The sequence below is a fragment of the Ctenocephalides felis genome, unplaced genomic scaffold (genome assembly GCF_003426905.1).
Source record: "Ctenocephalides felis isolate EL2017-DRISC unplaced genomic scaffold, ASM342690v1 CF-g0.4_SCAFFOLD_03572, whole genome shotgun sequence".
Lineage (NCBI taxonomy): Eukaryota > Metazoa > Arthropoda > Insecta > Siphonaptera > Pulicidae > Ctenocephalides > Ctenocephalides felis.
Genome location: NW_020539726.1, coordinates 40748996 through 40773649, shown reverse-complemented (window position 1 = coordinate 40773649; position 24654 = coordinate 40748996). Strand labels below are relative to the sequence as shown.

At 31.3% G+C, this 24654-nt stretch overlaps 5 protein-coding genes across 5 annotated transcripts in view; 4 read left to right on the top strand and 1 right to left on the bottom strand.

Moving 5' to 3' along the window:
* The window catches only part of LOC113388017 (high mobility group protein 20A), a 23956-nt gene extending 19045 nt beyond the window's left edge, over positions 1 to 4911 (top strand). The window contains exons 5-7 of the mRNA XM_026625423.1: positions 151 to 246; positions 2926 to 3142; positions 4718 to 4911. Of these exons, the coding sequence (XP_026481208.1) occupies positions 151 to 246; positions 2926 to 3142; positions 4718 to 4854 (450 nt within the window). The 3' untranslated portion in view covers positions 4855 to 4911. The remainder of the gene's footprint in view (positions 1 to 150; positions 247 to 2925; positions 3143 to 4717) is intronic.
* A 75-nt stretch (positions 4912 to 4986) lies between these two features.
* Positions 4987 to 5577, bottom strand: LOC113387871 (small integral membrane protein 4). The gene is made up of 2 exons (XM_026625259.1): positions 5309 to 5577; positions 4987 to 5203 (listed from the first exon to the last, which is right to left on the bottom strand). The coding sequence occupies exons 1-2, from the start codon at positions 5460 to 5462 to the stop codon at positions 5124 to 5126; spliced, it is 234 nt and encodes a 77-aa protein (XP_026481044.1). The 5' UTR covers positions 5463 to 5577; the 3' UTR covers positions 4987 to 5123.
* Positions 5578 to 7279: 1702 nt separating this feature from the next.
* Positions 7280 to 8074, top strand: LOC113388493 (zinc finger protein 287-like). The gene has a single exon (XM_026625868.1). It carries the CDS (start codon positions 7280 to 7282, stop codon positions 8072 to 8074), a length of 795 nt encoding a protein of 264 aa, XP_026481653.1.
* A 427-nt stretch (positions 8075 to 8501) lies between these two features.
* Positions 8502 to 8963, top strand: LOC113388492 (zinc finger protein 32-like). The gene has a single exon (XM_026625867.1). The coding sequence runs from the start codon at positions 8502 to 8504 to the stop codon at positions 8961 to 8963; it is 462 nt and encodes a 153-aa protein (XP_026481652.1).
* A 2356-nt stretch (positions 8964 to 11319) lies between these two features.
* On the top strand, positions 11320 to 22066 carry LOC113388491 (probable E3 ubiquitin-protein ligase HERC2). The gene is made up of 7 exons (XM_026625866.1): positions 11320 to 11588; positions 11683 to 11845; positions 15411 to 15637; positions 17693 to 17825; positions 18132 to 18288; positions 18884 to 19036; positions 21520 to 22066. Exons 1-7 carry the CDS (start codon positions 11364 to 11366, stop codon positions 22064 to 22066), a joined length of 1605 nt encoding a protein of 534 aa, XP_026481651.1. The 5' UTR covers positions 11320 to 11363.
* The last annotated feature ends 2588 nt before the right edge of the window (positions 22067 to 24654 follow it).

Below are 24654 nucleotides of genomic sequence, written 5' to 3'. Positions count from 1 at the left end.
AAGATTTATCAATATCCGAATAATTGCTTAGGATGAGTATATTTACATACATCATTACAGAATTTTATATATAAGATATATATATATATATATATATATATATATGTATATATATATATATATATATATATCAAATTGATTTCTTTTCAGAACAATCCCCCAGCTCAGAAGTCTCTCAAACAAGAAGATGTGCCGACAGAACTAGACATACCTATATTCACCGAAGAATTTTTAGAACATAACAAAGTACGTATCATCAATAATTCTTAATTTCTTTTCATTATTATTAACTGAGATGTTCCATGGCGTAACGGTTAAGCTGCTTTGGGCAACTTGATATCATGCAGTAGCGATGTCCGTTTTCACTTGATAATATATATGAACTAGTGGTGTATGGCATCGTGCCTTAATGCAAATTGCTGGAACTTTCCGTACCAATAATTAAATTTTTTTTACAAATTAGATTTTTATGAAATTTTGAATTTTTGAACAAAATTGACTTTTTTTGATAAAAAAACTTGGATAAAAATATTTTTGTTATATATATTTTTTCAAAGCAATCGCACTGCTTTATCTGCAAAGTTAGAGATGAGAAATATCGAAACGTGTAAGCGCCGCGTCGCTTTCTAACGGACAAACGATGCTACGGAACCCATAGAAAAGTAAACAAAATGTATACTTATTGTTAAAATCTCCATAAAATATCTGATTATTTGATGTGCATATGTCTAATGATCATTTTTGATTGCCAAATGGCTTTTTTTTTGTTGTAATGGGCCGAAAATCGAAATTGAAATTTTTTACATTTCTCGACGTTTTGAAGGTTTCTGAACATTTTACTGGCATACCTCAGAAACTAAATGGATGTGTGTGTGTGTGTGTGTGTGTATGTATGGATACAGTTTTCCAGTCACGTTTTCGGGCGCACGGATCAACCGATTTGGATGGTTCAAAAAACATGATGATGTGCTGATTAGTTTTTGGCAAAGGCAGGTCCAGCAGTTACGGAGATAAAGTGCAAAGAGTGCAGAAAATAGAAATCGAGTTTTTGAGAGAACGGAGTATCCGATTTGAATGATATAAAAAACATTAAATTAGTGATTGGGAGAAGTGTTTATTAGTTTTTGACAAAGGCAGGCCCAGCCATTTCGAAGATACGGAGCTAAATATGTAAAAAATGGCAGTTTTTGAGAGAACTAAGCGTCCGATTTAAATGATTAAAAGAACTTTCTGCTTGTTTCAACAAAGTAATTGATTTTGGAAAAAAAATTGTTTAAACTTTATCGAAAATAATTTAGATTTTATTTTTAATTCTGACTATAGTTCTAATATACTTTAAACAAATAATTTCTACTTTGCAATTTAGTTTATATAATTCTTATAAATATTAGACAATATTACAATATTTATAATAATCTATGTGAAAACATTCAGTATTCCTCGAACATTTCGTTACGGTACGGGAAGTTCCAGCAATTTGCCTTAAGGCACGATGCCACCCACCCCACTAGTTAATTTTAAACTTGCTTAGAAATAAATAATTTTAACTTTTCAATTCATTTTATATAATTCTTAGAAATATAAGATAAGGTCCTTCATTCTAACTCCACTTGATTTGTTTTATTTACTTTTCATGTAAGCATATATAAAAGTCGTCGTCTAATTTATAAGCTTTTATATATTTAGTCTATAAAATACAAATAATGAAAGTTACAGTATTTATAATAATCTATTTGAAACTATTTATTACTCCTCGAATATTTTATTACGGAAAGTTCCAGCAATTTGTCTTAAGGCACGATGCCATAGACAAAATATTTAATATTCCTCGAACATTTCGTTACGGTACGGGAAGTTCCAGCAATTTGCCTTAAGGCACATGCCATTCACCCCACTAGTTTAATTATTCAAATTGATAGATCGGTGTTCCCGAAATCGTCGACGAAAATTTGTATCCGCACATATACACACACACACGCACACACATAAACACACACATACATACATACATACATACATAATGAATGGGACCTTGCTCATTTAGAAGATGAGTATAATTTCAGTGCAAGAATGATAACATTCTAGATCCTACCCCCACGAGGTTTTAGTAAGTATTATATCCAGGCGGTATTGATTCCGGCATACTCAGACAAAAGAACTAGTCTGGGATGCAAAAAAAGATAAACTAGTGGGGCGCATGGTGTTGTGCCTTAAGGCAAATTGCTGGAACTTCCCGTACCAAAAATTACTATTTTTTTAAAAACGATTAACATTTTGAAAAAAATTACTTCGAAAAAATAGATTTTTGAGAAACTATATATAATACTATATACTATATATAATTACTTATTTTGAAAAAAAAATTTTTTTTGAAAAAAAAATGTTTTCTTTATTTTGACATATTTTGGAAATTCTCAAAGTCAAAGCGCGTAAGCGCCGCGTCGCCGTCTACCGGATGAACATTGGTACGGAACCCATAGGAATGTAAACAAAATTTACATACTTATTGTTAAAATCTCTACAAAATATCTGATAATTTTATGTGCATATGTCTAATGATCATTTTTGACTGGCAAATGACATTTTTTTTTACTTTTTTCACTAGATCTTTGAAACCGCTAGACCTGCCTTCGCCAAAAACTAATTAGCACGTCTCTCCATCAATACGAATCGAATGTTTTTTGATTTATTCAAATCGCTTCATCCGTGTTCGCGAAATCGACGACGAAAATTTGTATCCGAACACACATACACACGCACGCACACATACACACACACACACACACACACACATACATCCATTTTTTCTAAGGTATGCCAAAATATTCAGAAACCTCTGAAACGTAAAGATATGCAAAAATTTACATTTTCGATTTTTTTGCCTACGGGAAGTTAAAAATGTATTCTATTATTATTTATTATCAGATCAGAGAAACAGAACTACGTCAATTACGAAAGTCCAACACAGACTACGAACAGCAAAATGCAATTTTGCAAAAGCATATCGAAAATATGAGAATGGCCATTGATAAATTGGAGGCTGAAACGGAAGGTCACAAATCTAGTAACGTAATTCTTGGGAATCATTTGGAGAAATTGCGGACGGGGTTGGTTGATGGATTTAAAGACTTTGCGATAACAGGTAATAATAATAATAAAAAAGATATTTAGGGACTGATTCTGGCGCATAACAGACCAATGTTATGGCAAGGCTACGTTATGCTTCAAATTACATACATTATGGTAATGAATCATACTGAATACTGTCAAAATGTCATGTATTTGCTGCGCATTCGGGCGTATTACACATAAACTGCAACGTTACTCGTAGGGAATGCAATACCGGTTTACCGGTATACCGAATTACCGGTAAACCGCCCGATTTTTCGGCGGTATTTTTACCGCTATTTACCCCAAAAATACCGGTATTTTTACATAAGCGCTATTTGATACATAATACACTGAAGTTTAAATTTCTCAGAACAAATTTATCTTTAAATTCCATAATCGCATAAACAGCCATATCTTCAAGTGATTCTATAGGATAAACAAATGTCGAATATTATCTCAACTCGTCATTAAACTGAATATTTATTGCTTTCCAAAGGGTTTCATATCGTGTTACAATAAATAGAATTGGACTGATAGATAATGGTGTTTGTTTCATCTTATGTAAAAATGTAACGGTTTTTTAAGTGATATTTGCGCCAAAATATTTTATATCATACAGATTACCCCTGCGTAATATTTTTTTTTTTTACTTTATACATAATAATTATGATAATTACTAAATATTTTTGCTTCTTATTACAATTATAAAATATTATTTTTCGAAAACATTTCGAAGTTTGAAAATACTATAGAACCAACACATTGTTTTAAATAACAATACTCAACAATTATAGTATCTTATTATTTATCTCGATAAAGTATCATATCTTAAATAAATGTTGAAAAAGGATTTTTTAAAATATTGGAAATTATGCTAATTTAACACATCGGATACAGAAAATACAGTTTATTATAATAATGTAATATGATCTTTATGAGTTTTTGGTTTTTCTTACTCATAAGTTTGTTTTTGGTGAAAAGTACTCAATATACACGATAGTGATAATGAATTAATTAAATTGGATATAATTTTGTTAAATTATTAGTTAAAAAAATAAACCTATTGTTTTATTTTATTGTTTTTATTGTTTAGTTGAATATAGTTGTAGTTGTATATTCATTTTTTTATATTTGTACTAGTAACTTTCAATTTTGTTTACGTTTGTTTAAGATAATAAAAATACCGGTAATTTACCGGTTTTGCGGTTTTAAAATGAAAAATTACCGAAATACCGGTAATGAAATTTTCCATCGGTATTGCATTCCCTAGTTACTCGTATGTTATGAAGTTGAGTCAGAAAGACCCTGTTATCTAAAATAATGTGCAATTTCTAGGTTATGTTTTCTATCTGACAACCGGAGAAATATGCCTGACTGCAGAGCAACCGCATGGCTTTTGTTAATATAAGGTTGTCAAATATCTCCCTTCCGCCTTTTTGTATTATAAACCAAGAGCAAAAAAGCGGAAGGGAGATATTTGACAACCTAATATTTAGTATGGAAAGTCCTTCATAACATGGCCTTGCCATAACATTTGTCTATTATGCGCCAAAATAAGTCCCTTCTAATAAAGTGTGATTGTGTGACTATTTATTATTTTGTGCAGGTTTCGATGGTGCTACTTTACAAAACATTGATGAGTACATGATACAACTGCAAACGGTGCTCCAAACAAGCGGTCAAAACGCTCTAAAAACAAAAGCTCGTGATATTTTAAACCAATTAGACGTACCTACATCATAATAATAATAATAATAATAAAAAAACACACTATTTTGTATTTATATTTAAATTTTAATTACACACTACATTATAACGATTAAATCAAGAAGATGTATCTTTACTCCTCATTTGTTTTTGTTTCTGATACTCCTCCTCTATGTATTTGTCTAAATCGTCTAAGGGCCTGTAGTACATGTGTACGAGTTGTGAACCGGCAAACATTGTCAGTAAAGCTGCACTCATGAATTTGAGGTATTGACCCCAGGATACTCCGGCAGGCATTGTAATAGTTATAGTTTTAAATTTGGATTGTCGAGGGCAAGTTTTTCTTCAACTATGGTTTTGGCTTGGCGACGCTTGTAAACTTTATCTGAAGAGGAAAAGACTCAGGTAAATAGAAAGATTTACCTTTCTGTTAAAGAAAGAATTTTTACAAGTTTTATAGGTTAGTTTTCATGTGTCTATTATTACGTACAGAAGTTCGTTTCCCCGACTTGCCACTTTATCATAGAGAATTCTAGCGCAGCACCCAATACAAAGAATATTGGTAAAAAACTATAGAATCCAAATTTACGTCGTCCTGGCCACTTACTCAAAAAAGAGCGTAATGTACGACTCACAAAAGGCATCTATATTACTATTTCTTAATCTATATCGTTATTATTAAGTTTATCGTGCAATCATATAGTATTTTATAGTACTTTTCAGCAAAATTGATTATGAAATGCGAAAAGAACAGTTTTGAGGTTATGGTTCTTGAAGGATCTGTCATGTAGATGAAGAGCTGGTAACAGATTTGGCAATTATGCTTGATATAATTAAATATTGTTTTAAGATTAATTAGGTGTGTATATTTTTTGTGGGTTTGTCTAAAGGTTGCAAACAAACATAAGGTTATTCAAATAAATATTAACATTTCTTCGATTTATTTAAAAAAATAATTGTTTTTTTACGATCAATTAATATACAATATATTAGGTTGTCAAATATCTCCCTTCCGCCTTTTTGTATGCAATGCAATGCAAAAAAGCGGAAGGGAGATATTTGACAACCTAATATTAAGAACTATGAAGAAATGTTATATTTATTTACTTTGCGTAGGGTAAGTTATTGTAATCGTCTAAAAATCGTCAATAATTTTTTTTGCATATTTCCACGTTTCAGAGGTTCCTGAACATTTTGGCATACACTTTAAAAAAAATGTGTTTGTATGTATGTTTGGATACAATTTTTCGTCCTCGATTTAGGGCGCATAGATCAACCGATTTGATTAATTGAAAAATTGATATTGATTAAGAGATGTGCTGATTAGTTTTTGTCAAAAACAGGTCCACTCGTTTTAGAGACACAGAATGAAGAGTGCAAAAAAAGTCGAGTTTTTGTGAGAAAGGAGCATCCGATTTGAATGATTCAACAAACATTATGCTTGTAATGATGGAGGAAAGTGGTGATTAGTTTTTAGCAAAGGCAGGACCAGCTGTTTTGGAAATACGGAGTTAAATGTGCAAAAAGTAGCAGTTTTTGAAAGAACTAAGCATCCGATTTTGATGACTCAAAAACCTTTCTGCTTGACGAAACTATTGTTTTTAGGAATTCATAATTAACTTCCCGTAGGGTAGTTATAGTAATGGGCAGAAAATCGAAATTGAAAATTTTTTGCATTTCTCGACGTTCTGAATGTTTCTGAACATTTTGGCATACCTCAGAAAAAATGGATGTGTGTGTGTTTTGTATGTCCGCATTTTTTCGTCCACGTTTTTGGGCGCACGGATCAACCGATTCGAATGGTTCAAAAAACATTCGATCCCTATTGATAGGGAGATGTGCTGATTAGTTTTTGGCAAAGGCAGGTCCAGCCGTTACGGAGATACGGAGCAAAGAGTGCAGAAAATGAATATCGAGTTTTTGCGAGAACGGAGTATCGGATTTGAATGACCTAAAAAACATTCAATTTGTAATGATTGGGAGAAGAGGTGATTAGTTTTTGGCAAAGGCGGGACCAGCCATTTCGAAGATACAGAGCTAAATGTGTAAAAATGGCAGTTTTTGAGAGAACTAAGCGTCCGATTTAAATGATTCAAAGAACATTCTGCTTGTTTCAACAAAATAATTGCTTTTTCAAAATGTTTAAAAACCCTTGAAACGTAAAGACCAACATAAAACATTTGACAATAGTTTTTCATCGGCTCACTAGCGCCAAATTTGCGACTACAATATGTCCCCTAACTAATTCTTCTGAACGCGTCTTTATCAAAAGATACTCTATGCTCGAAATGCCAACTTGAATTCGGATTTCGGAACGACCATAACCGTGTTATAGATAAAAAAGCGTGTAAAGTGTTAATATCATTTTAAGCAGCCGGAAGATTATATACAACAAATGCAAGTATATTTAGATTGAATATAATATTTGAGATATTTGAAAAAGATACTATACACAGTGAAAATGTCTGAAGAAACAATTATGAATGATCCGAAAATTAAAATTGAGCCACTAGAACTTTCAGTAGAAGACATAAAACTTGAAAATGAATGTAATGGAAATCTTGAAGGTATTGTTAAGTCTGAATCATGTTTAGAAGATGATGAAACTTGTCTGGAAAGATTTATGAATTCCGAAGTAACTATTGAAGAAGAAGTCAAACAGGAGGTAATTGAGACACCCGGTTGTGAATATGACATTAGTAATGGATCATTTTCAGAATCTAATTATTTGAACGAGCACATGGTTGATGATGATCAGAAAATTAAAATTGAGCCACTAGAACTTTCAATGGAAGACATAAAACTTGATAGTGAATGTGATTTTGAAGGTATTGTTAAGTCTGAATCATGTTTAGAAGATAATGAAACTTGTCTGGAAAGATTTATGAATTCTGAAATAACTATTGAAGAAGAAATCAAACAAGAGGTAATTGAGACACCCAGTTGTGAATATGACATTAGTAATAGATCATTTACAGAATCTAATTATTTGAAAGAGCACATGGTTGACCAAATACCTAGAAATGGCAAAAATGGCAACCATAAATGCAATGTATGCGATAAGACATTTAAATATTCATCAAAATTGCAACAGCACATGATTACTCATAGCACAGAACGCACTATCGAATGCAAAATCTGTCATAAGAAGTTGAAAGATAAAAGCACTTTGAAAAGACATATGCTTATTCATACAGAAAACACCCTTTCAAATGCAAAATATGCAATAAGACATTCACACGAAAAGATAATATGAAATCACACATGATCACTCATACCAAAGAGCGTCTTTTCAAATGTGAAATATGCAATAAGACATTCACACAAAAATTTAATATGAAATCACTCATGCTTATTCATACCAAAGAGCATCTTTTCAAATGTGAAATATGCAATAAGACATTCATACAAAAAGGTAATATGAAATCACACATGGTCACTCATACTAAAGAGCATCTTTTTAAATGTGAAATATGCAATCAGACATTCACACAAAAAGGACTTATGAAATTACACATGGTTATTCATACCAAAGAGCGTCTTTTCAAATGTGAAATATGCAATAAGACATTCACACAAAAAGGTAATTTGAAATCACACATGATCACTCATACCAAAGAGCGTCTTTTCAAATGTGAAATATGCAATCAGACATTCACAAAAAAGGTAATTTGAAATCACACATGATCACTCATACCAAAGAGCGTCTTTTTAAATGTGAAATATGCAATCAGACATTCACACAAAAAGGACTTATGAAATTACACATGGTTATTCATACCAAAGAGCATCTTTTCAAATGTGAAATATGCAATAAGACATTCACACAAAAAGGTAATTTGAAATCACACATGATCAGTCATACCAAAGAGCGTCTTTTTAAATGTGAAATATGCAATCAGACATTTGCACGAAAAGGTAGTGTGAAATTACAAATGCGTATTCATACAGGAGAACGCCCTTTCAAATGTCAAATATGCAAAAAAGCATTCAAACAATCTGGAGACTTGAATAAGCACATGCGTATTCATACAGGGGAACGCCCTTTCAAATGTGATACATGCAATAAGGCATTTGCGCGATTGGGCGGCTTGAAGAATCACAAGGTGGCTGTTCATAATGGAAAACATGATGAAGATCAATGAAATATTAACAAGCAGAAAGCAGAAATTTCTATGAATTACTTATATTTTATTTGCATTGTAAATTTAATTGCTGCTGTACAAATATTTAATACTATGAATAAATTTATATAAATAAATTTGTTTTTATATTATAAGATTCATAGATATTGTTACAAATTTTATTAAAATGCATCTTTCGTATTAAACTGTACTCAGTCATAATATTTCAAACAAAACTAGTGGGGTGTGTGGCATCGTGCCTTAAGGCAAATTGCTGGAACTTCCCGTACCGTAACGAAATGTTCGAGGAATACTGAATGTTTTCAAATAGATTATTATTAATATTGTAACATTGTCTGATATTTTTAAGAATTATATAAACTGAATTGCAAGTAGAAATTATTTGTTTAAAGTATATTAGAATTATAGTCAAAATTTAAAATGAAATCTGAATTATTTTCGATATACAAAAAAAAAAAATTTGAAAAAAAAATTTTTGAAACAAATTTTTTTTCTTAAATCAATTATTTTGTTAAAACAAGCAGAAAGTTCTTTGAATCATTTAAATCGGACGCTCAGTTTTCTCAAAAACTGCCATTTTTTGCACATTTAGCTCTGTATCTCCGAAATAGCTAGGCCTGCCTTTGCCAAAAACCAATAAACACTTCTCCCAATCATTACTAATTGAATGTTTTTTAGATCATTCAAATCGGATGCTCCGTTCTCTCAAAAACTCGATTTTTATTTTCTGCACTCTTTGCTCTTTATCTCCGTAACGGCGGGACCTGCCTTTGCCAAAAACTAATCAGCACATCTCTCTAGCAATAGGAATCGAATGTTTTTTGAACCATCCAAATCGGTTGATCCGTGCGCCCGAAAACGTGACTGGAAAATTGTATCCATACATACATACATACACACGCACATCATTTTCTGAGGTATGCCAAAATGTTCAGAAACCTTCAAAACGTCGAGAAATGCAAAAATTTTCAATTTCGATTTTTGGATGATTACAATAACTTACCCTACGGGAAGTTAAAAAGAGTGCGCGTAAGGTTCACACGTGATTGAAGTTAAACTTCTTTGCTACTGTACAAGATGGCATTTAAGTGAAAATAAATACATCAAATAACAATTTTGAATAATTTGTATTAGTAATATGGTAACACTTCGTAATGCACACATTTATTAGTGTCGACCATTATACACATTTATATAATGGTAAATTTTAAATTATATATTTATAATACCATTAAAAATATGTGTAATATTTAAAAACAATAATGTAATTAAAGTCATACTTCAAATACGATATGATCGGTTTGTCATTGCAATTAGCATTTAGGACTCGAACCTTTATTAGATGAGAAATGAAGTAAATGCTGATTAATAAATTCTATAATATTCGTTCACACAGTGGATTATGTTAAACAACGCCTAAACAAATTTTGTTTTCGCAACTTCACTCATCATGTAATAATTGTGTTTGAAGAACTTCATGTAATTAAAATTAACATACATTCATTGACTGCTTGTATTTTTTTTACTATTTTGCTGGCGATACAGTCTCATTCATAGATAAATAAGCATTTCTCATTCTTTGAGCAGCTGTAGAATCTGTCTTTCCAAAAAAATATTTCCATTTTAATAACTTCAAAGATTTATAGAAACTACGCATAATATAGAAATAATTTCTAATCAATAAACTTACGTTTAGTACACGGCAATAATGTTTAATTTGTTTTGTTATTTTCAAGGGACAAGGTAAAATATTCTCCTGATTCAGGAATTTTTCATTAAATCAACATTTGTACTACGATGTAACTTTAAAATGTTTATTTATCTATGCCGATTTTCTTGTCGATATCGGTACGCATACAACGTTGATGCCGGTACGTATACAACAACAGATCTCTATTCACATACACGACGACTAATCAAATTTGACCCGTATAGAAATGATTTCATCAAAAGCGAATGACGTATAGTTCTGGCGTAACGCATTTCCGTTGCATTTGTACGGATTTACACCTCAGTCGCGCCTAAAGAAGTTTTACTTCAAAACACATAATTAATTATGTATTTATTTATGTTTTCTTAATTTGAATTCAAACTGTTACCGACTCTCCGTCTAAACCTAATTCTAGCTCCCAACTTCACATCTATCGAGCTGTCAAATTTGACAGATGCTTCATTGATTGTTTTGAAAATATGGCGATGTCAAAAAAATTGCAGGATTATTTTCAAATTGAAATTTTGTGATAATATTAAAGCCACACAATCATAAAAATTAAATCATCTTCAAAACCAATAATCTACCTTACATTCCTTTTAGAAAAATCTAACTAAAATGTAACTTTGTGAATTAAATTGCACCAAAACTTCTTTTTCCAAAATTCTTTCTCTCGTCACGTGGAAATAATGTATAATAGAAAATATGCATTATGTCCTCAATCTAGGTTTGATAAAAAATGGCTGAGAATAGATCCTCAATTTATAATACATTCAGAAGAGCACTTGAATAGCCTGTGGAATACTTTGATAAGCGATGGAGAACTTGTTGGACCGTTTAGTGAAGGCACTGTTAATGCCAATGGGGGCTTGGCAAAGCTTTCGGAGAGTGGGAAACATTACTGCGGAATGATGGTAAAGGAAATATTAACAGATATATATATATATATATATATATATATATATATTTATTTATATATATTTGTTGCTAATTGTTTTGTTATTTCAGGTATTAAATTGTTTATGCTGCGATGGAATTTGTGGACCTAACAAAGGTTGTAACTGCTCAGCTTGCAAAGCATTAGATGAAGAAATATCTGTTATTAAAGGACAAAATGAGTACATACCGTCTGAACAGTACATGGACACTTGGCTATGGGGACCACCACCTTGTAAGTAATAAAAAATGACATTTTGTTTTAAGGCAGTTTGCAAAAACTTTCTGATAGATTGAAATTTAGAAATGTGGATAAAATATTTATTCATAGACATTTTTCGGTAATGTTTGCTCGGATAATGTTTGCTCAGATATGTGACATCATTAAGTTAAAGTTAGAGGACATAAGCAGAATAGGCGAATTTAAGAGTAAATTAGATTTAGGAGTAGGATAATTGAAAAATAATTGTGAACGCGTAGATAGCCTTGGAACATTAAAGGATAGTTGATTGAGAATAAGAGGACAGTCTGTAGAATTATTGCAAAGTTTAAATAAGAACATAATTGTACAGATAAATCGACGTGAGGCAAGGGAAGGAATACCAAATTCATTTAGTAAAGTGTTGTGGTCAAAGCCACTTTCAGGGTAAATTTTATATGTTTTATAATAAAGATATTTCAGAAACAGTCCCTTTTATGTTTGAGCACTATATACAATGAAAAACATAAGTGGACTAGCAGTCCATGTAGTGTAATGTCTATGATATCACCACATATCAACAAGAAGGAATGGAGTCTATTTTTTTTAACAAAAATCGATCACATGGTTATCTTCTATTCTCCTTATCTTCTATCATTATTAGCAACTCGCAATAGCAAGTTTTAAGAACTCCAAAATATTTGGTTTCGATGGTATTCCATCTTTCTTTACACGTGATTGCTCATCTGCTCAATCTAATCCACTTGCATTTTTATTTAATCTATCATTGCGTACAAACACTTTTCCAAATTATTGGAAAATTTCATGATTAGTTCCAACTTTTAAACAGGGTGATACATCAAACATTACTAATTACAGTCCGATATCATTATTATCAAACTTTGCTAAGGTATTTGAGAAAATTATTTATAGAGAACTAATTCCTTCTGTTAGAACTTTAATTTCTACTAATCAACATGGATTCATGCCTGCCCGTTCTACGATAACAAATTTAATCTGTATTAAACAATATATAGCTGAGAATCTTGACACAAATGGACAAGTTGTTAGATGTTATTTACATTGACTTCAGTAAAGCTTTTGACAAAATTGATCATAACATTCTTCTTACTAAATTATCTACAATTGGTCTTAATTCTTCACTTATTTATTTTTTTAAGAGTTATCTTCATAATCGTAAAGAGTTTGTCTATCTTAATGGATCCTTGAGTAACATTGAAAATATCAGTTCAGGTGTTCCTCAGGGATCCATTCTTGGTCCACTACTACTTTTTATTTTTGTTAATGACATATCTGATATTATTAGCTGTCCACATTTATTATTTGCAGATGATCTCAAACTATATCTCAAAATAAATTCTATTGATGACTGCTTATTATTAACTTCCCGTAGGGCAAGTTATAGTAATCGCAAAAAAATCGAAAATGAAAATTTTTATATATCTTTACGTTTCAAAAGTTTCTGAACATTTTGGCATACCTTAGAAAAAATGGATGTATGTGTGTGTGTGTGTATGTATGTACGTGTGTGTATGTACGTGCGGATACAAATTTTTGTCGACGATTTCGGGAACACGGATCAACCGATTTGAATAATTCAAAAAACATTCGATTCGTATTGATAAGGAGACGTGCTGATTAGTTTTTGGCAAAGGCAGGTCTAGCCGTTCCGAAGATACGGGGCAAAAAGTGCCGAAAACGGTAACTCAGTTTTTAAGAGAACGGAGCGTCCGATTTAAATAATTCAAAAAACATTTCACTTGTATTGACAAGATGAAGAATCGATAAAATTTTCATAAAGGTAGGTCTAGCGGTTTCGGAGATATGGAGGAAAAAGTAAAAAAATGAGCCATTTGGCGGTCAAAAATAATCATTAGACATATGCACATCAAATTATCAGATATTTTATAGAGATTTTAACAATAAGTATAATTTTGGTTTACATTCCTATGGGTTTCGTACCAATGTTTACGCGTTAGACGTCGACGCGGCGCTTACGCGGTTTGATATTTGAAAAGTACGATTGCTTTGAAAAAAAGTTTAGATCTTTCAAAATATGTCAAAATAAAGAAAACATTTTTTTCAAAAAAAAAAAAAAATTAAAAAAAAAATTAAAAAAATTTTTTTTTTAAAAAAAAGTAATTTTTAACTTCCCGTAGGGCAAGTTATAGTAATCGCAAAAAAATCGAAAATGAAAATGTTTATATATCTTTACGTTTCAGAGGTTTCTGAACATTTTGGCATACCTTAGAAAAAATGGATGTATGTGTGTGTGTGTGTGTGTGTGTGTGTGTATGTATGTATGTATGTATGTATGTATGTATGTATGTATGTATGTGCGTGTGTGTATGTATGTGCGGATACAAATTTTCGTCGACGATTTCGGGAACACGGATCAACCGATTTGAATAATTCAAAAAACATTCGATTCGTATTAATAAGGAGACGTGCTGATTAGTTTTTGGCGAAAGCAGGTCTAGCCGTTCCAAAGATACGGGGCAAAAAGTGCCGAAAACGGTAACTCAGTTTTTAAGAGAACGGAGCGTCCGATTTGAATATTTTAAAAAACATTTTACTTGTATTGACAAGATAAAGAATTGATCAAATTTTCATGAAGGCAGGTCTAACGGTTTTGGAGATCTGATGAAAAAAGTAAAAAAAAATGCCATTTGGCGGTCAAAAATGATCATTAGACATATGCACATCAAATTATCAAATATTTTATAGAGATTTTAACAATAAGTATAAATTTTTTTTACATTTCTATGGGTTCCGTACCAATGTTTACGCGTTAGACGGCGACGCGGCGCTTACGGGCTTTGATATTTCGTCTTTATGCAGTTAAAGCAGTACGATTGCTCTGAAAAAAAGTTTAGATCTTCCAAAATATGTCAAAATAAAATAAAACATTTTTTTTTTTTTAAAAAAAATAAAAAAATTTTTTTTTTTCAAAAAAAAGTAATTTTTTGTCCAATATATAGTTTCTCAAAAATCTTATTTTTTCAAAGTAAATTTTTTTCAAAAATCTTAATCGTTTTTAAAAAAAAAATTTTGGTACGGGAAGTTCCAGCAATTTGCCTTAAGGCACGATGCCTTAATTGCCTTAAGACAGAATTCCACTTACAGCTAGTTTGTCTAATTGTTTGTCAAAAATCTTATTTTTTCGAAGTAAATTTTTCTCAAAAATGTTAATCGTTTTTAAAAAAATAATAATTTTTGGTACGGGAAGTTCCAGCAATTTGCCTTAAGGCACGATGCCTTAATTGCCTTAAGACAGAATTCCACTTACAGCTAGTTGAATTATTCAAATCGGTTGATCGGTGTTTCCGAAATCGTCGACGAAAATTTGTATCCGCACATACATACACACACGCACACACACACACACACACACACACACACACACACACACACACACATACATCCATTTTTTCTAAGGTATGCCAAAATGTTCAGAAGGTTTTGAAACGTAAAGATATGTAAAAATTTTCATTTTTGATTTTTTTGCGATTACTATAACTTGCCCTACGGGAAGTTAATAAATAAATAAATAAATAAATTATCAATCTGTCTATTACAGCAACCGAACAGAAACAAGATTGCATCAAATCCATTCTACACGAACTGGATACGATCTCACAGAATGCTGCAGGAACTTGTTTGTCTTCTATTCGCATCACACAAAGGGTCACCATCATGCAGAGGTACATGGCGGCTGTTTGCAGGAATCTTTTCAATTACGATAATAAATATGGTGCTGATGCTGTTAAAAGTGTGGATTCTGCTAGTGTCTTCAATAGTCATAAGGTAAAGGAATAGTAATAAAAGTAACTAGTGGTGCATGGCATCGTACTTTAAGGCAAATTTACTGGTAATTCCAGTATCGTAATGAAATATTCGAGGAATATTAAATGTTTTCAAATAGATTATTATAAATACTGTAACATATATATGTTTACAGAGAAGTAAATAAATAAAATTTAATCAATCGGATTTAAAATGAAGGACATTGCCTAATATTAATAAGAATTATATAAACTAAATACCAATTGTGTTAAAACAATTTATTTGAAGATAAATGAGCGTTAGAACTTCAGCTAGAATTAAAATTAAAATTCGAATTATTTTCGATATTCAAAAATTTTTTTTGGAAAATGAAAAAAAAAAAGAAATTAAAAAAAATGTTCCCAAAGACGATCGTTTTGTCAACACAGAAAGTTTTTTGAATCCTTCAAATTGGATGCTTAGTTCTCTCAAAAACTGCCATTTTTTGCACATTCAGCTCGGTATCTCCGTAACTGCTGGACCTGCCTTTGCCAAAAAATAATCAGCACATCTCCCTATCAATAGGAATCGAATGTTTTTTGGATCGTTCAATTCGGATGCTCCGTTCGCTCAAAAACTCGATATCTAATTTCTGCACTCTCTGCTCCGTATCTCCGAAACGGCTAGACCTGCCTTTGCCAAAAAACTGATCAGCACATATCCCTATCAATAGGAATCGAATGTTTTTTGAACCATTCAAATCGGTTGATCCGTGCGCCCGCAAACGTGGACATACAAAACACACACACACACACATCCATTTTTTTATTATGAGGAAATCTTCGAAACCTGAAGAAATGTAGAAATTTTCATTTTCGATTTTTGGACGATAACAATAACTTACCCTACGAGAAGTACATTATAAACTTAATCAATAAGAATTGAAATGTAGCTGTTTAGGTAAAATTAGTCAACTGTTTATTTCGAAAATATTTGTTTTGGCTTTTAATAAAAATTAATCCATGAAATTTCCAAATAAAGTTTTTCAAACATACTAATAATATCTGTAATTGTATAATATGATAGTTATATAATATGATTCTTCTTAGAATCTTTTAAGTGCGCGGTGAAATTTTAAACTTTCATGATTTTTTATAATATATTTTAGTATGTTATTTCACACTACGTAATCTATTGTCATACAAAGTTTTATCAATCGTCATTTTTTTTTAATATTTAATTTAAACGCCCCGGTTGATCTTTACCAACCAATATTTTTTTAAAAGTTTTTGAATTGCTAAAATTGATACGAAATTTCGGGCTAATACGTGGATATTTTTTTTAACGTTTCGGCTATTTACAAAGAAACGGCTCCGCCGATCGTCGCACAAAACTAAGTAAAGATAATCTACATTAAAATACATCGATTGTCTTTTAAATTTTTGAAATCGGTTCAGGCGTTTTTGAGCAAACTCGATGAAAGTTCTAATTTTGACAAACGCCAAAAAACGATACTAATTTTTGCAAACTGACGAGTTTTTAAAATTAAATGACTTGTCGTAGGGCGGGAAATATTTTAGTATGATCTAGAAGACTATGGTATCTACCGTCAAAAAAAAATAATAAAAATCGCCGAAAAAAATGTTTTCAACACTTCATTACAAGAAAACGTCCCTGCCGATCTCTACCAAAAACTAATCAGCACGATTCTCAACAAATATCTTTTGAAAGTTTTTGGAATTTTTAAAATCTATTCAGAATTGCGGGCTAAAACGTGGACGAAAATTTTTTCATTTTTCTGCTATTTACAAAGAAACGGCTTGGCCGATCATCGCGCAAAACTGACAAACAATAGTCCTCATGGAGATACATCGAATGGCTTTTAAATTTTTGAAATCGGTCCAGCCGTTTTTGAGAAAACGTCGATTTACGGCAAAAAATTTGTTCACACTATACATACTTTTTCCAAATTTGGCCTCATTCGATTCAGAATGGCTAGAAATGTCGAGAAAACATAACATTAGCGAGTCGGATTTTTTGATGAAAACATAAACTTCTCCTTTGGGAAGTTAATAAATATGTCTTCATCTTTTACAGGATGTAGTCAAACAAATAAATTCTGCAAAAGATGCTACGAACCATGAAAAAGTTCTGACCGATTTGGCTCGTGTCGGTTCAAGAGCAGCCCTGAGCTTTTCTTTTGCTTTTTTGAGGCGAGCTTGGAGATCAGGTATGGATATATATATATATATATATATATATATATATATATGACAGTTACAAAATTGCTTTCTCTGTTTCTCATTCCTCTTTTGTTTCTTACGCCCCGCATCCACTCACTCTACCGCACGTGCCGCGTAACCTTGAATTCAGTTGTGTTAATTATTATTAGTTATGATGTTCTTTTGCACAAGTTTAGTGTTTAATAAATTTTACATATTTTTTGTGTTTTTCCTGATTTGGCATGTATATAATTTTTTCCTTTTTATATTTTTATATTTAATATCAATTATTATTAATAAAAATCTAATTTTAGGCGAGGACACAGACATTTGCACCGAACTGTTATCAGAAGCCCTAGACTCCTTACAAAGTTTACCAATGGCCTGTTTGTTCAAACATAATACTATATCGCCGATTTGGCTAGAAATATTGGATCGATCTCATAAATTCTTGAAACAAATTGTTTTGGGGTAAGATAGAAAAAAAAATCGTATATATAAAAATTTTCTGTAATGATGTATGTAAAGATACATCTCCTAAACGATTATTCATATTTTGATAAATCTTTCTGAAGTTTGTTAAAGAATTTTTAAAGGATGTAAATGATTATGTAAATATAGTAATATTGTAGAAATAAATGGGAAAAAAATGCAATTTTTTGTCATTGTTTGACATTGAAAAAAGTTTGATAAATGAGAACTAGAACTGTCACGTGTCAGAAATTTCAATTTACTTATGAGCCTAGACAATATTAGAACATTTATAATAAATTCATGATTGTGAATAAGAAAAATTTAATGTTTACATTATTATTGCCAAAAAGAAGCTGAGATGTGCCAGAAAATAAAATAATATAAGATACAGTATATGTTGGCAGATGAAATTATATAATTTGCATGAAAATTTGGAATTAGGTTCATCCAACTCTCAAGTTCGAAAGTAAAAATAATTTAGACTCCTTTGCCACTTTCCAGGGGGGATGACACCCCTTCTCAGTGGTGTAATTTTTTTTTTTTTTCAAAATAATAAATGTATGTTTATTTATTTATATATGTTTTTTTTCAGTGATGGTCAGTGTGGTATACCAAAGGCTGATCAGAATATATCGCTATGTCTGCTGTTTGAGTTGTGTGCACAGCGAGGAGTCTTATCAAGTTTATTGGAATGTGTTTCATTATTGTTGGCACTGTGGAATAAAGAATGCTCAGAAGACAACAGGTAATTTTCAATAATTAGGTGTATATTGTATTTTGCATCACATTCACTATTTTCACTTTGGATAATAACATAATAAACTAACATTTTGCCCTAAGGCAAGTTTCACGAACTTTCCAACATGTGTAAATATAATCAATATATTAATTTATGAGTGGTTTATAAGTATACCGATTTGCTGTAGAGCCTTTTATAATGTGTGAAATAATTGCAGATTATTCAATTTTGAATAAAATTTTTAGTACATACTCGAAGTATTATCTAAAAGCACGGCCGAATAATCGAAATTTTAATTCATTTTTATAACTGTAACACTTTTCTTATAATATTGGACGTTAAACTATAATATTTTATTATATTTATAAGACCAGGTACTCTATTGATTAGAAATTATTTCTATATTATTTGTAGTTTCTATAAATCTTTGAAGTTATTAAAATTCTTTTATTTTCTTAATGAGTTCTTTTATTTTTCATTAATACATACATGTTTGTCCAAAACATGTAAAATTTGCACATGACACTCTTTAATATGTTTACTATGCGTACAAATTATAAAACTGATAACTTTTTTACAATTTTTTGAGTTAAATAATGTTTTTCCAAAATGTGCATTTGCTCGCCTCATTACTAATTTACATAGTATACTTTATTTGTGTACAAGTAGAGTTCTTTTATTTTTTATTAATACACCGTTTGTGCAAAATCTATGAAATTTGCACATGACATTCTTGATTATGTCTACTATGAATACAAATACTGAAACTGATGACTTTTATACAATTTTTTGAGATAAAAAATATTTTTCTAAAACGTGCACTCGCCTCATGACTAATTTACATAGTACCCTGTATTTGTTGTACAAGTAGAGTTGTTTTATTTTTCATAAATTAACCGTTTGTGCTAAACATGTAAAATTTGCACACAATATTCTTTAGTATGTCTACTATGCGTACAAATACTAAAACTGATGACTTTTTGACAATTTTTTGAAATAAGTAATATTTTTTAGGCAAGACAGATATTACAGGTGTTCAAAGAATGACATTATATCGCCAGCAAAAAAGTAAAAAAAATACAAGCAGTCAATGAATGTATGTTAATTTTAATTACACGAAGTTCTTCAAACACAATTATTACAGGATGAGTGAAATTGTGAAATCAATATTTGTTCAGGCGTTGTTTAACATAACTGTGCGAACGAATATTATAGAATTTATTAATCAACAATTACTTCATTTCTCTAATGAAGATCCAAGTCCTAAATGCTAATTACAATGACCAACCGATCATGTCATATTTGAAGTATGGCTTTAATTACATTATTGTTTTTACATATTATGCATATTTTTAATGGTATTATAAATATACTAGCAAACCCGACGAACTTCGTTTCGCCACCAGATGGTTTCGTGAGAAAGATGAAGTAATTTTTTGTTTGTTTTATATTTGAAAAGGAAAAATTGGATTTTATTATACAACAGTAATGATTTTATTTTGATTACAAAAATGAAGTGTTTTTTAGTTGAACTTCTCTAAGTAAATGAAAGTGAATCCGCAAATTATCCGTTTCATTGAAGTGCTCTTTGGTAAACCACATTTTTTGTTTTTTGGTCTGACGTTAACACAAACAAAGCGGATGGTTTTCCAACTCGTGAACAGGCAACGTGAACGTGAAAAACAATGGTTTTCTAAATAATCTATTTAAAATTTATCCCGCAAACACTAAGCGATTGCCCTTGCGACTTGTTATTGCGAACGCAAGACGAACTGGAAATTGCAATCGTTTGAAGTCAAACGGAAGACCAGTCGGAATCATTGGTATCTCACCAAATCGCCAGCAATTTTTTATTGAATGGTGAAATTCAGTGCGTGTACATCATTATTCTTTGCGGCAAGAATTGCTCGTTGACTTAACCAAGCATAATTCTGATAATTCTCACTAATGTCATTACTCGAATTTTTAATTACGGTGCGTGAATTTCCAGCAGCTTGCATTAAGGCACGATGCCATGCACAACTAATTTTCTGAGCTATAAACCTTGCGGAGCCCGAGACTTTTCCAACGAATGCAAAATTGTCGAAATCGGTTCGTGCGTCAGGAAGGAAAACCCGACTTATTTTATATATATATATATATAGAAGATAATTTATAATTTATCATTATATAAATGTGTATAATGGTCGTCGACACTAATAAATGTGTGCATCACGAGAGTTACCATATTACTAATGAACATTATTTAAAATTGTTAATTTATTTTTACTTAAATGCCAACTTGTACAGTAGCAAATAAGTTTTACTTCTATCGCGTTTGATCCTTACGCGTACTCTTTTTTTACCAAATTTGGTATCTTTCGATTCAGAACGACTTGAAACGTTAAGAAAACATAAAATCAGCAAATAGGATTTTTCTCTCTAAAATTAATTAATTAATTATTTATTTATTTAACGCCTCTTCTTATATTATATCCTCTTCTATTTAGGTCATCATCCCAGCTCTCTTCAGCACCTCTAGTATCAATCCTGCAACGAATAGAAGCCCTAGAACCCGAAGACGACATCTGCAACCTGCAACAGCATCACAAAAACCCAAAAACCTCCAACATCAATCTAAAACAAAACGAAAACTACCAAAACCTGAACATCACCACTTCACCTACACAATGCTTTCTGAGATTCCTGTCTTTACCGAACGATGCATCAATCAACATGGATTTGAAACAATCGGCAGTCATAGTCATGTGCCATCTCGATAGACTGACTTTGAGCTACACCGATATGATAAAGAACAATTGTGAGGAGAATCCTGTTTACCAGCAAAGAATTGAACACCAGGGCATGCTGCCGTGGCAGGATAAAAATTTGATCAGGATGAGTGAGTTGGGTGTTAAGAAAATAGTTTGCGGGCAGAAGAAAATGTTACTGTTGAGTAATAAGGGGAAGCTGTATATGCTGGACTATAGCGCTGGGGCTGAACCGCAAATCGTACAAGGTAGGTGGAAGGGTAATGACTACATCATCGTGCCTTAAGGCAAATTGCTGGAACTTCCTGTACCAAAAATTAAGATTTTTGAAAAATAATCATTTTTAACTTCCCGTAGGGTAAGTTATTGTAATGGGCCGAAAATCGGAATTGAAAATTTTTACATTTCTCGACGTTTTGAAGGTTTCTGAACATTTTACTGGCATACCTCAGAAACTAAATGGATGTGTGTGTGTGTGTGTGTGTGTGTATGTATGTATATAAATACAAATTTTCGTCCACGTTTTCGGGCGTACGGATCAACCGATTTGAATGGTTCAATCGATTCCTATCGATAGGGAAAAGAGCTGATTAGTTTTTGGCAAAGGCAGGTCCAGCCGTTTCGGAGATACGGAGCAAAGAGTGCAGAAAATAGAAATCGACTTTTTGAGAGAACGGAGTATCCGATTTGAATGATCTAAAAAACATTCAATAGTAATGATTGGGAGAAGTGTTTATTAGTTTTGGCAAAGGCAGCCCCAGCCATTTTGAAGATACGGAGCTAAATATGTAAAAATGGCAGTTTTGAGAGAACTAAGCGTCCGATTTAAATGATTCAAAGAACTTTCTGCTTGTCTTAACAAAATAATTGTTTTTGGAAAAAAAAATTTTTGTTTAATTTTTTTTTTTTTTTTAATTTTATGTATATCGAAAATAATTCAGATTTTATTTTTAATTCTGACTATAGTTTTAATGTACTTTAAACAAATAATTTCAACTTTGCAATTCAGTTTATATAATACTTATAAATATTAGACAATGTTACAATATTTATAATAATCTATTTGAAAACATTCAATATTCCTCGAACATTTCGTTACGGTACAAGAAGTTCCAGCAATTTGCCTTAAGGCACGATGCCACCCACCCCACTAGTTCTTTTAGAACTTACAAAAAATCGATTTTTCAGATTTTTAAAATTTTTGGCAAGTATAAGACTAGTGGTGCATGGCATCGTGCCTTAAGGCAAATTGCTGGTACTTCCCATACCAAAAATTATGATTTTTAAAAAATAATCAATTTTCTTTTAGAACTTACAAAAAATCGATTTTTCAGATTTTTAAAATTTTTGGGAAGTATAAGAACTAGTGGTGCATGGCATCGTGCCTTAAGGCAAATTGCTGGAACTTCCCGTACCAAAAATTTAATTTTTTAAAAATAATCAATTTTCTTTTAGAACTCTGGAAATATCGATTTTTGAGATTTTTAAATTTTTTGGGAAGTATAAGAACTAGTGGTGCATGGCATCGTGCCTTAAGGCAAATTGCTGATACTTCCCGTATCAAAAATTATGATTTTTAAAAAATAATCGATTTTCTTTTAGAACTTAGAAAAAATCGATTTTTCAGATTTTTAAAATGTTTGGGAGGTATAAGAACTAGTGGTGCATGGCATCGTGCCTTAAGGCAAATTGCTGGAACTTCCCGTACCAAAAATTTAATTTTTTAAAAATAATCAATTTTCTTTTAGAACTCTGAAAAATCGATTTTTCAGATTTTTAAAATTTTTGGGAAGTATAAGACTAGTGGTGCATGGCATCGTGCCTTAAGGCAAATTGCTGGAACTTCCCGTATCAAAAATTACTTTTTTAAAAAGATTAACATCTTTGAAAATATTAGATTTTTGAGAAACTATAAATTTTTGACAATAATTGACTTTTTTAGAAAAAAGTTTTTTCTTCATTTTGGAATATTTTGGAAATTTTGAACTTTTTTCAAAGCAATTGCGATACGTTAGCTGAGTAGAAACCAAATATCAAAGCGCGTGAGCGCCGCGTTGCAGTCTAACGGATAAGCATTAGTACGGAACCTATAGAAATGAAAACAAAATTTGTTCTTATTATTAAAATATCTATAAAATATGTGATAATTTGATGTACATATGTCTAATGAGCATTTTTGTCCGCCAAATGGCATTTTTTGTCACTTTTTTTTATTGGATCTCCGAAACAATTGTCAATTCTTCATTTCGTCAATACAAATAAAATGTTTTTTGAATTATACAAATCGGACGCTCCGTTCTCTCAAAAAATCAATTACCATTTTTGTTTTTTTTGGCCCCGTATCTTCGAAACGGCTGGACCTGCCTTTGCCAAAAACTAATCAGCACGTCTTCTTATTAATACGAATCGAATGTTTTTTGAATTGACTAATGTTCCCGAAATCGTCCACGAAAATTTGTACACATACATCAATTTTTTCCAAGGTATGCTAAAATGTTCAGAAATCTTTGAAATGTAAAGAAATGCAAAAATGTTTATTAACTTATCGCAGGATAAATTATAGTAATCGCAAAAAACTCGAATATGATTTTTTTTACGTTTTAATACCTTCTGAACATTTTGGCATACCTTAGAAAAAATGTGTGTTTGTGTGTGTGCGTTACAAATTTTTGTCAACGATTTTGGGAACACCGATCCAACCGATTTGAATGATTCAATAAACATTCTATTCCTATTGATAGGGAGACGTGGTGATTAGTTTTTAGCAAAGGCAGGTCTAGCCGGTACGGGGCAAAAAGAGCCAAAAATAGTAATTCGGCAAAAAATAGATTTACAAATAAATTCGTAGTCTTGAAAATTAAAAAAAAAAATCAC

Excerpts from the sequence above, each read along its gene's own strand:
- LOC113388493 (XM_026625868.1), top strand. The coding sequence starts at position 7,280 with ATGTCTGAAGAAACAATTATGAATGATCCGAAAATTAAAATTGAGCCA.
- LOC113388491 (XM_026625866.1), top strand. The coding sequence starts at position 11,364 with ATGTATAATAGAAAATATGCATTATGTCCTCAATCTAGGTTTGATAAA. Across the intron at positions 17,826-18,131 it reads GAGGCGAGCTTGGAGATCAG|GCGAGGACACAGACATTTGC; the intron begins GTATGGATATAT and ends ATCTAATTTTAG. Across the intron at positions 18,289-18,883 it reads TTGAAACAAATTGTTTTGGG|TGATGGTCAGTGTGGTATAC; the intron begins GTAAGATAGAAA and ends GTTTTTTTTCAG.
- LOC113388492 (XM_026625867.1), top strand. The coding sequence starts at position 8,502 with ATGATCACTCATACCAAAGAGCGTCTTTTTAAATGTGAAATATGCAAT.
- LOC113387871 (XM_026625259.1), bottom strand. The coding sequence starts at position 5,462 with ATGCCTTTTGTGAGTCGTACATTACGCTCTTTTTTGAGTAAGTGGCCA. Across the intron at positions 5,204-5,308 it reads AGTCGGGGAAACGAACTTCT|ATAAAGTTTACAAGCGTCGC; the intron begins GTACGTAATAAT and ends TTTCCTCTTCAG.